Below are 17,118 nucleotides of genomic sequence, written 5' to 3'. Positions count from 1 at the left end.
GTTGAATATGGTGGTGTATCAATAATAATTGTGTTAATTATACTTGCATTAGTTGTGCTAAAATTATTTCTTTTGTAGTGTTTGATTCAGCATATTGAAAATAACATATATTGCATGTTGTTTTAAAATTTATCGACAAAAATACCCTCCACAAATATAGTGAAAAGAATGTGGAAAAGGTCTTGATGAATAATCGTGTCTTTAATCATATGCTAATGTGTGCATTAAAACCCTTGCATTACTAATACTAGGAATTTTCATTTATTAGTTATACATATATGATATCTCAATACCAAATAAAGTGTATAACTAATGCGAACATTAGTTATACAATAGTTGAAAAAATGTACTCCACCAAACAACGGCAGACCCACGTATATAGATAGTGGTGCACGTGCACTCATTAACTTCAAAAAAAATCATGATGTATATATATCTTGATAAAACTAGCAAAAACTAAATATAATAAATAGTGTCCCATAGAAAGCAGGATGGTACCAGGTACTTGGTAGTTGGTACCGCTGATATTGGCCAGTGCATCATTCCGTAGAACAAACTCACCTTGATTATCAAAAATTAATCCACTAAACTTAAAATGTAGTCAATTCATATTTTTATGAACTAATTTTATCATCTCGAACAACTGTTACCAGACCACAAGCAGAGACTGTAATAAAGAAGTCAAAATTGATGGGTAGTGTATTCGTTCAAACGGTGGAAAAAACAACTGGCGTGAGGTCTTGAATTGGCAGGACCACTATTACAACATCTATCAAAAAACTATATAATAGAATCACAGATTTTTTTCATAATTTATAAATAACTTTTATACCATCAACGCAATCTTAATCGATTATAACATGATCTAATTAATTTTTTTTTTATACTGTCATCAGTTGTATAAGTCTTATTCTAAAAAAAAGTTATAATTGTTGAGAATATTATTAAATAATAAAAATGTATTTTCTCTGACAACTTAAACTTTTAGATGAGATGATCATACACTTCAACATAATAGCAGAGCAGACAAAAATGGGATGATCACACACTCAGGGGTGAAGCTATCCTAGGGCAAGGGGTCTAGCCACACCTCTTGAAGGTTTAGTGTAGTGATTATGGGGTTGTAAAAATTGCTTGAGGTTGTGTGTTCATTCCCCGATAATAACGCTTATATATTTTTACTTTATATTTTGACACCCCTTAATAAAAATTCTAATTCCGCCACATCACACACTTCAACATGATATCAGATAGCGATTTTATAATCGAATTTCATCGCCACCCACATCAAAAAAGTATTTCCACACTTGAGAAAATTTAATTTGCTGGTGCTTATATAGAAAGGGTGAAAAATAAAATTAAAAAGGAGAAAAGGATATGACTGCAAAAGAAAATGACTCAATAGAAAATGATGCTATAATTATTATCCAGTGTTATATCGTAAAATTGATGGAGACTGTTCAGTTATTATGGCGTATGGCCATCTTAAATGCCAGAAACTTTATGATATAACCATTTTCTTTTAGAATGGGTAGGTCAACATATCTCACTACATCTGTTTGGCAAGTTGATGATATTCCAATTTTAGTAGGAGTTTAAATATTTTTCACTTTATTTAGAATTTATAAAGTTGGAGTTGCAAATGAAACTGTAATCATGAGAATTTTATTTGAAATTTATGAAACCAGGATTGGAAAACAAAGTTGGACCAATTTTCTATTTGGAATCCAAGTTCAAGTTATTTAATGATCAAACACTGATTTTGAAATAAAAAAAATAAATTATTCTTCAGAAAAATAAATAGTTCTCATGATCAAACGACTCAAGATGGAAAACACAATTTAGCTAATTAATCATTTATCACTTAATTAACTTCTAAATAGTAATATTGACAAACATAATTGGAATGTTTCAACATGAGATATAAGGTACTTAAGATCCCTTTGAGTTTGAAGCTCTTGTTATTCGTTTGAATTATCATATTGACAATCAACAAAGAATCAAGTTTTAAGTTGTATAAGTTTATAACTATTTGCAAAACCTTATTTTTTAAAAATACAATTAAAAAAATGTTAGATAAATTGAGAAAAATCTCAAGCTGTAATTAAAAAATCAAAATTGCAAAGAAAAATCTCAATCATACTAAGTTTAATTAGGTTTAATTTTGACATAACATTTTAAGAAAGCGAATTTCAAAATCAACCGATGAATAACCCTAGCATATATTACCATTTTTTGACATCAAGACAACATCATTAAAAAGACTGTAAATTTTAGGGGTGGTGCTAAAAATTTATATTATGTTTTGGATAGAATTTAATGATTTATGTTAATATAATTTTATTAGCTTAAATTTAAAATTTAATAAATAACTCTTGAAATCTTCTTTCTAACAAAATGCATAATATAATTTATTTAATTAAAATTTTGACTTTGTCACTGATATCGATATCGTGTAAACTTTGCTTCATAGTGACAAACGAGAAGCCACAAACAGTCTCCTCAATTTGTGCATGTTGAGTAAACATTAATTTGGCTAGAGAGAAGACATAAAGTGACACCTGAAGTTGTCTCGAATTTCAAAAAAATACTTTAACTATGCGGGCGTCCTATTACCCCACAAAAGTATTAAATATCGTTGTAAAGAGACTATTTTAACCCATTTTCTCCCTATGTTTACATTCACGCAGATGTGATTTTTTTTGTCCAAAAACGAATAAAATGGCTCCACATGTCATTTCCTTCTCTATTATTTAATTACATCTTTTTTAAATACTTCATCTTCCCCAATTCTTTCAAAAAGATCCATGGTTGAAGGTTTAAACTCAAAAAAATATATAAAATCATCTTCTCTCTTGAATGAAATCAACCCAAAAAGATAAGAACTTTCTATCTTCTTATTAATTTCCAGTCGTCAAGATTTAATTTCTTTAAAAATTGAGAAATCAAGTTATCTTTTGTGATTAGATTTTGAGGAAAAACATTCCTATAATGTCAAATACAAATCTTGAATCATATTGTAATGACGAGAATGATTCGATGTTGTGTGTGATACGATGCAAACATGAAAACTTACTTTTTAGTGCAAATTTAGTGGTCAAAGCAAAAAAAAAAATTATGTTTTCTCTCATTTTTAAAAGCTTCTATTTTTTTTAGAATTTCGTTCCATGAGATGATTGAGTCTATGTTTCATTATGAAAAAATGCCACAAATTAAATCCTAGCAAAATTTCAACCCCCAAAAATTAAAGAAGCTCAACTCTTCATAACAATAGCGGAAAAAATGGACGACTCCAAAAAGCGAAAGCTTGCTTTAGCATCCGGAGGCAAATCACCTCCCAAGAAATTGAAATCATCAATTGAAAAGGTTCTGAAGAAACCCATAAATTGAAAGCAGTGAAAGTGTCCTTTACAGGCAAAGATGTGCCAATATTTTAGTTTTTGGTCTGCATTTTATTAATATTTAAATTAATTTATTAAAATGAGGTGTGCATCACTCTCCTATTAGAATTCTTGGGTTGGTGAGAAAATGGGTCAAAATAGTCTCTTTACGACGATATTTACTATTTTTGTGGAGTAATAGAACACCAGCATAATTTAGATGTCTTTTTGAAATTTTGAAACAACTTCAATGATGGCTTTATGTCTTTTCTCATTTGGCTATATTGAGAATGGCTTAAGTCATCTGCGGCCCCTTAAAGTTGTCCACATAATTCATTTAGACACCTTAACTAAGGCTTGTACCTATTGAACACTCTAACCTTAATAAATTTTTACCTATTTGACATAAACTGACAAACAGTTGAAAAATAAAAATGCGTGTATCTCAAACGTTAATACAAAATTGATTTACCAATAAAATTATGACATGTGGTATTGTATTCAATTTTTTTTAAAAGCTCTATTTAAATAATCCAAAAAGTATTTTAAAAAATTAAAAAAGTTTTTTTTAATTAACAGCCCCCCCCCCCCCCCTCTCCCTTCTTCTTCTTCGATAGACCCAATTCTAGTTTCCCCTTCCACCGGAGCTGGTGTCGGCACCGGCGACTCCAGCAAACCATCGCTCTAACTCTTTCTTCTCTTTCGTTGGCGTCGGCAGTACAAAATACACTATTTCTATCTATTCAAGTTAAATACTCATTCTCTTTCATTTCGATAACATGAATATCTTTTACTCATTGCCTTCATCTTCTATCCATTAGTAACTATTTATTAGAATTGAAAAAAAAAATAACAAACTTTTTCCCAAAAAAATCAATTCATATTTTTTCATGTAATAAATTGAGCTTCATCGAAATTTTGAGACGTAAATTAACATAAAAAAGGAAAATAAGAAGAAGAATGGCAGAGGGCGAGAGAAAGAGAGAGGTGTAGGGGGTGGGGTGTGCGCATGTGTGTAAGAAAAATGATGAAAATGATGGAATAATAGATGCAGGGATGGGGAAGAAGATGACTGCTCCTTTTTTTTGTTAATTAATTTTTTTCTTTTTTATTAATTCAATTGCATAAGTTAAGGGTAAAATAAAGAAAAAATATTATTTTTTGATAACTTAACGCGCTCAAAGAAAGTGAAGCACACGTTTTTTGCCATGTCAGCATTTTGTATCTAATAGGAATGACTTTTGAACAAATAAGGTGTTCAATTGGCACAGGGATAAGTTGAAGTGTCTAAGTGAATTATGCGGACAACTTTAGGTAGCCGGAGATGACTTAAGCCAAGAATTGTGTGTATTCATACATGTCATGACCACTTTTACTATTCATCATAGTTTAGGACCTTTTGTAATTTCACTCTCAAAGACAACTCAAAAGGCAATTTTTTTTAAATTTTTTTACCATTTCAAAAATAAGATTCTTAACTAACGTTACATTTTTTAAAGAATAGACTGAGAATAATCAAAAGAATAATAGTGAAAAGTAATCTTTTAATTTATGTCATTAGATATTTCTTTTAAGGAGTGTGTCAAACCTCAACAATTCACTTAATATGAATGGAAAGAAGTATTAACCTCAATTAAATAGTAATTTAATTTTTTACCATATTGATCTTTCTCATTACAACAAAAAATATTTTTAGCAGCAATAAATATACATATTAACAAAGCATGCTAAAGTCTTTATCGACATTAGTTAATTGTCGTTGGATTCAATGTTGTTATACACTTTAGAAATATTTACAAAAAATGCTAAATTGCCACTAAAAATTCATATCTAGCAGTAAATAAACTTTTATCATTAATTAATTGTCGCTAAAGATTTTTTTTTTTTTTTATGTAAAGATGAAAACTACAGTAATCATTAATTATATCTCTTAATATTCTATCATAACAACTATTGCACATCAATTATTTTAAGTAAGCACGATAATTAAAATAATCAGAGATAGACTATAGGTTAGAATAATGTTAAAATCTAATTAAAGCAAACACATGTTGAGTATACAAAATAATCAAATAAATGACAATATCCTTTTCTTTTTCAACTATAACAACAGATATAGATAAGCTCATAATACATATAAATCCACTTCCAACATAACCCTACCATGTCTGATTTCAACTTGCAACCTTTCATATCCCTTTAGGCCTCTCTCAATTTAATACTAAAAGAAATCTAGCTATTAAAACAGCTCACGAGCACTTTTCAAAATAGATTTTTTTTTTCGTATGTTCAAAAAAAGACCATCCACAAACCCCTTTAATACTATATATTTTTATTTTTATTTTCTCTTTCTATAAACAAAGTATAAGACAAAACAAAAAGAAAATTACAAACTCTTTACTCAAATTGTGGTGTAGAATAAATCTCTCACTCTCCACGCTCCCCCACTTACAACAACAACAAAAAGGAAATAAAATGACATTTCTCTAAATCAAATATATATAAAAAAAACCATTTTGGGTATATTACTCTCTATTCCACTAGCAAAAAATTCAACCATTTCCCTAGCTTCGCGTTTTTATAATAATTCTTTCATCTTACCTCTTTTCGTGCTCCAATTTAGGGCATGCAAAGCTAATTTCACAAGGCAAAAGTTCGATATACGTATTTTTTTTATAATGCTAGCTGTGTCACCTTTTAGTAACACAACGGCAAGAGGTAATGAGATGGAAAGTTTCGCGATAGGAGGAGGTGGAGGTGGAGGAGATGATTTCTCCGATTTCATGGGGGAGAATTTACTCGATAGCATTGATTTTGATGACCTTTTTGTTGGGATCAGTGATGGAGATATACTTCCCGATTTGGAAATGGATACTGAAATCCTTGCAGAATTTTCAGTAAGCAGTGGCGATGAGTCTGATGTGAACAATTATAGCAGTAGTAATAACACTTTTATTACTACTGCTATAAAAAATGTAGAAAGAAAAGAAGAAATAGAAAAAACAGGCTCGTTTTCAGCATCGGATGTAGGTTCGGGTTTAACAACGAGCCTAAATCAAGGAGAAGAAATTGTGAGTACTCAAAAAAGTGAAGAATCTACGCAACAAGTGAATCAGAATATAATTACCCCAAAAGAAAGTGATAAAGGTAAAAAGTCATCCAAGAATAATAATCTTCCAGGCAAGAGGAAAGTGAAGGTCAGTATAAATAATTTTTACATTATCAGTTCTTTCTATCAGTTGAATCACGAGAATCGTAGATGTCTAATGCTACAATGACTTAGATGAATTAACTAAGTATCAAATCGATGAAATTAATTTTTTTTTATTGAATTGTGTGAAGGTGGACTGGACGCCAGAATTGCACAGAAGATTTGTACAAGCAGTAGAGCAACTAGGTGTAGATAAGGCAGTCCCATCAAGAATTTTGGAGATTATGGGAATTGATTGTCTCACTCGTCATAATATTGCAAGTCATCTTCAAGTATGAAAACTATATTCTTACTTTTTTTATTAATTTTCGAAATTTTTACTATATGATTCTGTAGATTTGGTTTAGTATTGATGCCAAATGAAATGGTCCTTATAGTTGTTCCATTGCATTTGGGAAAAAGAATAATAATAGACAATGATGAAAACTGAAAAAGTAGTACTACTAGAATTTGTTAGTTTTTTTGCATTGTTCTCTCTACCCCAAATGGTATATTATATAGTTTTAAAAAAAAGAAAAACAGATATGATTATTTGAAAATTGGAAAGTTTCTTTACTTTACTTAAAAAGGAGAAACATTTTAGGGCACCAAAAAGAGCATATCTGAATTCTAAATTTAACGCGTTTTATTCAGATTCTTCTAAATTATCAGTAGTCTTAATTATCTTTAGATCTGAATAAAACATGTCAAACATATGAACTAATTGATGAAAAATGTGCAGAAATATCGATCCCATAGGAAACATTTGCTTGCAAGAGAAGCGGAGGCGGCGAGTTGGAGCCACAGAAGGCAACTCTATGGAGGTGCACCCGTGGTTGGAGGGGGCGGAGGAAAGAGAGAGATGAAGCCGTGGCCTGCACCAACAATTGGCTTTCCTCCTCCTCCTCTTCCGCCCCCTATGGCACCTCCAATGCCTCATCATTTTAGACCCTTACATGTATGGGGTCATCCATCTGTCGACCAATCATATATGCACATATGGCCTAAACATCTAGCACCTTCGCCGTCTCCACAACATCCATCACCAGCATGGGCTCCTCCTCCTCATCTTCATCCTCCACCTCCTTCAGATCCTTCATTTTGGCATCCACACCTTCAACGGGTAAGTTTTTTTTTATTTAATAATATTCTTGACATGTTTTCTAACTTGATTATATTCTTTTAGTAATGACTGGTAGGAGACTCGAATCCAAGACTTTTGTCTGCTTTGGTTCTGGAGTGTTTCTGAATTGTGTGGGCATCACATCTAAAAGATATAAGTACTAGATAGATCTAGCTCCCTTTTATTTACGTAGCTCGGAGAGAGAGAGAATGCTATAGGAAGCCATTGTTGAGAATATTATTAATAAAAGTATGCTTCCTCCAATAACTTAAACTTTTAGATGAGATGGTCGTATACTTCAACATGGTATCAGAGCAGGCACATTTCCTCTCTGTAAGAGCTTAAGTTTTTAGATGAGATGATCGCACACTTCAACAACCATCCCATCTCGATAACGTATATTTGGAGCTCCATATATGACATTCAATAATCAACTAAGATATTGAACTACAACGGTGTGAATTGTTTAAATCTAGCAAGTATAACCTGGAAATAATTTAAACAAATAACTTGAACAACCCATAGTGAAAATAGTTTTTTTAGTTACAACGAGTTTGGCATAAAAAACGTTTAGACAGTATACAGAAAATTAATAATTGTGTTTGATTGTATGTATGATTAAATGATAAATTCTCCTTTTGTATTATTGTGCAGGTACAAAATTCTCTTACACCAGGAACTCCTTACTTTCCGGCACCCATAGCACCAACGGTAACTATATGTTCAATCAATTAATCATTGCTCTTTTGAATATTGTTTTTTATTTTCCACTCGGTAAACGATACTTAGTTTGGGACCTCAGCTAATTCGAAGTAATGTACAAGACTTATTAAAATAGAAAATTGCTTCCTATTAGGAATTTTTATAATCTTAAGGTTCGAATCTGAAGCTAGTGTTTGATCATATATAGATTTAGTTGAAACGTGAAAAAAAAAATGATATTTTGAAGTTTGAATATATATTTTACTGATTACTTTTGGAATTATGTAAATAGAGACCATGTGGTGTTTTTTTTGGCATATATATTTTTTGCATGTTTTTTTTGGCTTTATATAGTCTGAACAAAATAATTGTGGTGCAGAGATATCCGGCTGTTCATCTTCCTGTACCGGGCATACCACCCGTATCGTCGCATGGTATGTACAAAGTAGACCACTCTAATATTGGAGTTCGAAGTACCGCTACTCCTCCAGCACAACCTCTACCTAAACCTCCATGCGACTTTCATCCTGTATGCCCCTCTCTCAATAATTTTATTTTTTAACGTAATATATAAGCATGCTCTTTAATTCGGCTTCAGACTTCAGCAGACATTTATGTCTTCTAATTTTGGATGTGCACAAGTAGACACACGTCCTACAAAATCAGTTTGAGTGTATCTCACACGATGTGTGTCTACTTGTTCAACATATTTATAGTATGAAAATTATTTGCATTACTTGTCAGTATATATAACTTAAATCTTTACTGCGTATATATATATACACTCAAGATCTTTATTTTCCCATTTAGGTCATTGTTGAACTAGGTGTCATTGTATTATTAGTGCTCATGTTCAATTTAGTTTTTCTTCAATATTTGTTCAAGTTTTATTGACAACTTATTTATGGACAGTCAAAGGAGAGCATAGATGCAGCCATTGGAGATGTTTTATCAAAGCCATGGCTTCCACTTCCCCTCGGACTCAAACCTCCGGCCGTCGATAGCGTGCTCGGCGAATTACAACGTCAAGGGGTACCTAAAATACCACCAACTTGTGCATAGTCGTTTTTAATGAGGCAGCTAGCAAAACGCAGGTGGATTTTTTGGGGTTCACTTAGGGTACGTAACTAAGTAGCCCTTCAATTCGACGACATTTCCTGCACTTATTTAGATGCATGAAGATGATCAATTCGACGTGGATCGTATATCATCACCAACATCATCGTCTAAATTAATGCAGTTTTTTTTTTACCTCAAATATATATATATAAGAAAACTTTTAATTAATTTGTTCTTGTTTTGCTATGTACAAGAACATGTTTTAACTTAACCGTTGGGGTTTTTGTGATGATGTTATCACCGGTTTGAGAAATATCATGATAATAATAGCAAGAGCTTCTTGTAATTAAACTTGTTATCTCCAAGATTCTCTTCTTTAATTAATTCCTTACTTTTTATCTTGACTGGTGTGTTATTGAATATTACGATCGATCTGATAGCTATTAGTCACTCAATTAATAGTAACTTTCTTTTCTTTGTTAAAGAAAATTAGAATCAAGAAAATGACAACTTCCAGAGATATATAATAACTATTAATTGAGTGATCATACGAGAAATCAACCTCATGAAAGAGGCAAGCATACAATGAACGAAAGATTTAGCTTGGTGAAAAAAAGAAAGTTCTCCATCAATCTTACGAATAATTATTCAAGAAAAAAAAGTTAAAAGAACACTCAATTAGTTGATATGTTTGAGTTTCCATGCATGAATACGACTATGGAGTAATTAATTTGAGTTCATAAAGTCCTTCAAATTATTAAGCACCCTTAATTAACCAACTTTTAGAGTCATTCTCATTCACATGGAACTATTAATATTTATGATTATAGTTGCATAGAAAATAAAAAGGAGCCTTAGAAAAAACAAGAACTGCATATGACCACCATAGTATTTTTGTTTTTTCCCTCTCACAGCAAAGGATTTTGATTTTATTATTAATAATATAAGCAAGAGATTTCATAGAAATTGTGGTTCTAAGATGATGATCCTCCAGTTAATTATTCCTTCCGTCCAGCAATAATATTTGTCGACTTTATGAAATCAACAGATAATTATATACTTTGATAATCTTAATTTATCCTCATAATTAATTACAATCATTTTCCTACTACGTTTTTCAAGATATTGTATTTATTATATTCCAAGGATAATATAGTAAAATTATCTTTATATTTATAGTTTCTTAAGGAATATGCAAAGTCAATAATGGACAAGTATTATTGGAGAGAGGGAATATAATTAAAATTGACACATATATACGTGTCAATTTGTTTGCTTTAGTTATTATTTGGATAATTAAAATATATTTTCTTTGATCATAATTATTTTTAAATATTTGAATTATTAATAACTATTATGACCTAGTACTTTTTGTATAGATTTATCTAAAAAAATAATAAAAGTCTATATTCAAATTCACAAGGAAAATTAATTTTTTTGATCCATATATTTTGTATCGAACCAAACAAATTAAATTAGAGAATTGTATTGTGCTTTACTATCTTTCAACTTTATTTGGAAAAATTTATGATAGAAATATATATATACATTTTTGCCAAAATGCCAAGAAAGGAATAAACATAGAAATCTGTATATGAATCATAAAACTAGATATGTGTCATATTGTTATTATTATTAATTAGGTGAGATAAAATCTTTCTATCAAAATCCAAAAGATTACAAAAACAAAAAGACAAAAAGGACTGCGTTATCATCTCAATCAATAATTCATAATATATAACAAACGTGGTAGAGATTATTGACGATTATTCAACCAACAAAAATCTAAATGTACTAATCCACGGTTCATAAAAAAACTGACATTATTCAGTAATAAATTATAAAGTCGTATATATAAAGGTGGAACTGCTTCATTTTTATTCGGAGGTCTTAGGTTCAAGTTTTAGATATACAAAAGAATTGTTGGGAGTGCCATCTTGAGTGAGCTCTACAACAATTCAAATTTAGGCAAGATTTCATTATGAACTCCAAACACCAAATAAAAAAACTATATATATAGACATTATCTCATACTATGGCAAAATAGGATTATTTGACTTATCACTCTCTTTCTATTTAAATGATTATCACGTTTCGTTTTTCGATAATCAACTTATTTGAATTTTGACTAATATTTTAAGATGCATTTGTCCATTGTATTAATATAATAAAATATTGCAACTAATAGTAATTTTTTTATAATTTTTCTGAATATCCAAATATTAATTTCAAAATATTAAATTAATATAATTTAATTTAGCTCTAAAAATTAGTTAAATTGACATTTGAAAAGAAAACATGGTAACTACTGTGGAGTGGATACTAAGGGCATATTTGGTTGGAAAATTATTTATATATGATGATGAGCATAGAGGCCATTTTTCTCGAAGAAATCTCGAGTCTATCTACATCAATAAATAATTTTCATTTATAGTAATTAGATATACTTGTGGATGCAATCATTTGAAATCACACAAAAAAACAAAAAAGTAAAAAAAATACAAATAAATATATAGGGATGGATGAAAAAGAATATGTTGGCGTGGGTCAAAAGAAGCCACCAATTCATATTTTAAAATATAAAAATAGTAACGCACACATTATTTTAAACTGATTTGAGTTTAAATGATTAAATGACTTTGAGTTTAAATGATTAATATATATATGTATAATTATCTTTTTCCTGTTCAGTTACCTTGTCTGCCCGGCCATGGAGTTTTTGTAGGCCACATGAAGATTCTGTTAGCACGTCACCACTATGAACAGATATAAGTTTAAATTTATCGATAATCTCTTAAATTAGATGTTAACTTTTATTTAAATATTTTAATTAGATTTTTTTCATTTTAGATATCTCTTGTTATGTAGTGTGGCATTTCAAGAGGGAGGGTGCAAATGCCACTGATCCCATAAAATATAATGTCCTAGAATCTCCTCGAAAACTTCCATTTTTCAATTCAAAATTTGATGAGGGACAAAGAATTTTAAGCCAAAATAGTAACACAGTAGGTGGTTAATCTCTTGTTAAATATTATAATTCTCTATATAATTATTGTTTGTGCATGTAAATTGTATATATTGCAAATATATTATAGTAAGTAAGCCGATCAAATTTTATAATTGCATTTTATCACCAAGAAAAAAAAAATACAACAATGATCTTTTTATGAACAGTTATATTATCTCTGTCTAAAATCTAAATAACATTGTGTCTAATTACCATTCTTTCAAATATAGAAGAAAAAAAAAAGTATATATTATATTATTATTTTTCAACAACTTTTGAGACATGACGCTACTGGTACTAGTAAATGATTACTTCCATTACTTGACCTAATTTCTGAAACATGGTAAGTAGACGCGTTTATAGGTTTTGAAATTTATAATGATGATTTCAAATATTATTAACTGAGTTCTAAATTTAATATATGTACATATTTAATAAACTTCTTAATATAAATATATTATTTAAACAATAATTACTGTGTTCGACTAAATATATCAATCTATATTCGAACTTTTAGCTCCGCCCTGATCGAAAAGACATTGGAACTAAAGTTAGGCAAATGTGAGAATGGATGCCTTTATTTTTTTTTTAGGTTGTGACCACACCTATAGTACTGTTGGAAGTACCGATATGTCCAACATTTGAAAGCTTCGAAAATGACCCAACACCGACCCAAACACTGCAATCACTACTGCGCTGGCGGGTCTGACCTGGTCTCTACCCGCCTCGCGTTTTCAATGTCTTGGTCTTTACTTTTACTTCGAGCCATAAGGATCGCTTTCTCCAGCCTAAGTCAAAGAAATCTACTCTATGAAGGGGTGGAGTTGGATTTTTAGGTTATAGATTAATTGATTACTAATTTTAGGATATGTCTGATTAATAATATATACAGTTAGGTTAATTAGTTATGTCTAAATGGTCAAAGTTTACACAATATAAGTGTAGATAGTATTTGTGTAAATGTGTATAATTTATGCATGTTTTTTTATATTTGTATGCACAATGTATATACTGCGTATATATTTTGTAAACTAGAATATCCAAATATATTAAACTACAATTTTTCCTTTTACATAAAAATATATAAAATAACTAAAGGTGCAAGAATGGGTGAATTGCTTCTTCTTCTTTTTTCGTTTTTCTTTCTTTGAATAGTCGACCTGTGAGATTTACTGGTTGACTATTAGATTCAGAAATAAATACTCAAAATGAAAGTGTCGAAAATAAGATTGACACATGATGTTTTTATACTGTTTGGAATCCAATGTGGATCTTACATCCAGTCCCCTTTGGTTGCAAGGGTGTTCTTTTCTAACTTTTTGAATCTTTGTGATGACTGCAACTATAAAGTATAGTTCCTATGTATACACTCAATCCTTTTCTTTCTTTTTTTCCTTTGATACACAGTCTTACCAACAATGTTTTTCTCTCCTCATTTTTTTGTTTACGATGTAAAAACTAAGTAATACAATGCTAGTTAAAAGTAGAGTAGAGAATGTGTGAAGATTCAGACTCCATGTATGAGTGTCTCTTTGGCATTCCTCGACCTTTTATAGGCTGTCAAGACTTGAATCATCTTTTTGTGAAGAGATAGCTACCCAAGAGAATTGAGTGAGATCCTAATTGCCGCAATTACATGATTTGATTTCCACGGATTGTGCCTCATTTGTTTGGACCTGCTTGGTTCTTTTCTCTTTGATAGTTTGATATCCTACAAGGATCCATAATTATTTATCATTAAAATAAGGGCAAATTACAGAAATCACATACTTTTAAGGTAAAATTATAATCTATCCCTTAAAAATTTATAATTACAATAATCCCTCAAACGGATACAATAATATAAGCGCTGATACATTAATCTGATGGGCGAGATACATTAATCGTTAAGTAAGATACATTACATTTTATACATGATACACTAATCTGATGTACATTTCATACATGATACACTAATCTGATGCGCGAGATACATTAATCGTTAAGTAAGATACATTACATTTTATACATGATACACTAATCTGCTGTACATTTTATACATGATACACTAATCTGATGCGCGAGATACAATAATATAAGCACTGATACATTGATCTGATGAGCGAGATACACTAATTTGATGCGCAAAAATGAGGGATTTTGGAAATTTGTAAAACTTATAGGGGATAATGGTAATAAGTAAACTAAAAGGTGGGATTTCTGTAATTTTTCCTTAAAATAATTCTTGCACTAACAATAACAATATCGATATTGCTCACTAGCACATCCACATAAAGATCCAATGGGCCTAGGAAAAAGCCCAAATGAGATAGACTGTTGCTTTGTGGGCCTCAGAAACATTTCTATTCAAAGCCCATTGAATCTTTTAGGAATTTTCCAATTTCCGCTATATTTCATGGTCCAAAAGTAAAATTAATATTCATAGGTATATACATGGATATACAAGAATTTCGTCTTCAACCTCGAGTTTTTTAGTTTTGATTAAATAAAGCTCAAATCACACTTCTCAAAATGATTTAAAGCTCCTTGATATGCTTAAAACAAACTAATATATTACCTGATCGGAATAAATCATAAATATGCATATCGGAAAATTTGAACCAAGTTTCAATGGTCTTTAATATTATCCTGTCCAACAATAGCTGTCTACTATTGACTTTGCACACTTCTTAAGAAACTATAAATAGAAGGCTAATTTTATCATATCACTCTTTGAATATAATAAATACAATGTCTTGAAAATTGTTATACAGAAATAACTATAATTAATGATAATGGTAAATTAGGAACTAAGTGTAAAATTATCCATTGGTTTCATAGAGTGCATAAGTATTGTTGGGCATCCCAAAATAGTATAGTAGACAACTATTATTAGACGGATGGAGTAGTATTTTTTGATCATTTAAGCATTTTTGCTGGTACATTTAAGGTCCTTCTTTAAGTTCATTTTTTCCAAGTACATTTCTTTCATCACATATTTGTTCATTTAGTTGCAAGTTGGCATGAAAAAAAATCAACACTAGGTGATTTATTCTCATATGTTTAACCTTAGTAGATACAGTTACCTAATACATGTTGTTAGTGGAAGGTGACAGTTATTAGTCAAGATACGTGTAAGCCGGCTCAGACACTATCGTTATTAAATAACAAAAAGGAATTTAAATATGAATTAGCAACATTAACTTGTTGGTTAAATATTTGAGAGTTTAACAAGAGAGAATAAATTTAAATCTCAGTTAATGAATTTTGAGTAGCAAATCTGTTATTGTCAATAAAAAGTAAATTTTTTGAGTTTAAATTATCCAACAAAGTCAATAAGAGGAAGCTAGGTTATTTGTTTATTTTTTTTTAATTTATAAATGTCAATATCTCTATAAATAAACAATATTCATAGATGTTATCGATTTGAATTGGGAATAAATGTTGTTTATACGTATTAGAAATAGTCTTAAAGAAGATCGTTGACGAAATTTGAAATTATTAAACGAAAAATTAAGTTAATTTTAAACAAGATATGCAACTGAAAATCACATAAAAGTTTCGTTTGTATTGTTAGAGATGTGCTATACACATTTATATAAGATAACATATACTGTATTTTATACGAAATAGATAAATATTATATAACAATCAATAAGGTTTTATAAATATTGTTATTAGGTATTAATTATGTTGTTATAACTGAAAAATATGATTGTGGTGCAAAATATTACTCATATTGAGCTGTAATTTTTGATATTTTCCTATTAACCGCGCACCATAGATTATAGTCTCAAGTAACCGAAGGACGAATCAAGGGCTGAAGTTGGATCCTCGAGCAGAGAGAAAAGAGAGTTTAATAAATATTGTTCGATCAAACTTTCTAATGATTGTTTATTTTGAAAATTGTGTGTTGTAAATAGCTCTAGTTTTTCTAAAAAAATTAAAACTAAAATTCTTTTGGAGAGTAGTCTTTTAAATTTAGCTATTTTTTTATTAGGAATAAAATGTGTTTAAAAGTAAAGAAGCAATATATTTATTAGAACAATGATATCTTTGACCTATAGCAATAGATATTTTAAAATCAAATTATGAGTGAAAGGGTGTTTTTTTTAACCAAACTACGGACAATAAAAGTATTGTTAGATCAAACTATTAACTGAAAGTATTTTTTATTCAATTTCGCATAGTTTAAAAATATTCTTGATCCTTTTTCAAATTCTTTTTTAAAAAAACATGAAAGTAGGGTTATCAATCTTTTCATTTTGATTTTGAAGATTGTCGATTTATAGATATGTTAAATATTTAATGAATAATTAAAATATTAATTAATCAATTACGAATTAACCATTAAAAATTCACATGATTTCCTGCCCTTAAAAATCACTTGCAAACAATGTGACAAACAAAACCTAATAAAATATTCCTAAAATCATCAGGTAATTTAGGTTTAAAAATCAAATTCCATTAAATTAGATAGATGCTACCCATTTAGAATTATTAAAAGAATACAGTATATATAAAAAAAACATAAATCAATAATTCATTATCAATAAATTAATAACATTTGTTAATAAAAATTATCGATTTGGATTTGATTTTGAAAAACCTGAACTTATAATGACGTGGCTAATATAGTGTCCACTAACCCTAGTTCTAATTATGAACTGCTTCTGGA

The 17,118-nt window shown here is 29.7% G+C and overlaps 1 protein-coding gene across 1 annotated transcript; it reads left to right on the top strand.

Moving 5' to 3' along the window:
• Positions 1-5,966: 5,966 nt before the first annotated feature.
• LOC125817345 (transcription activator GLK1) lies at positions 5,967-9,812 on the top strand. Its single transcript, XM_049496872.1, has 6 exons — positions 5,967-6,577; positions 6,723-6,863; positions 7,313-7,693; positions 8,348-8,404; positions 8,775-8,924; positions 9,308-9,812. The coding sequence occupies exons 1-6, from the start codon at positions 6,059-6,061 to the stop codon at positions 9,455-9,457; spliced, it is 1,398 nt and encodes a 465-aa protein (XP_049352829.1). The 5' UTR covers positions 5,967-6,058; the 3' UTR covers positions 9,458-9,812.
• The last annotated feature ends 7,306 nt before the right edge of the window (positions 9,813-17,118 follow it).

This window comes from Solanum verrucosum, unplaced genomic scaffold (assembly GCF_900185275.1).
Source record: "Solanum verrucosum unplaced genomic scaffold, falcon-dt-bn FXZP01000280.1, whole genome shotgun sequence".
Lineage (NCBI taxonomy): Eukaryota > Viridiplantae > Streptophyta > Magnoliopsida > Solanales > Solanaceae > Solanum > Solanum verrucosum.
The sequence above is the reverse complement of the archived record's forward strand: the minus strand, read 5'-3'. Positions and strand labels throughout refer to the sequence as shown.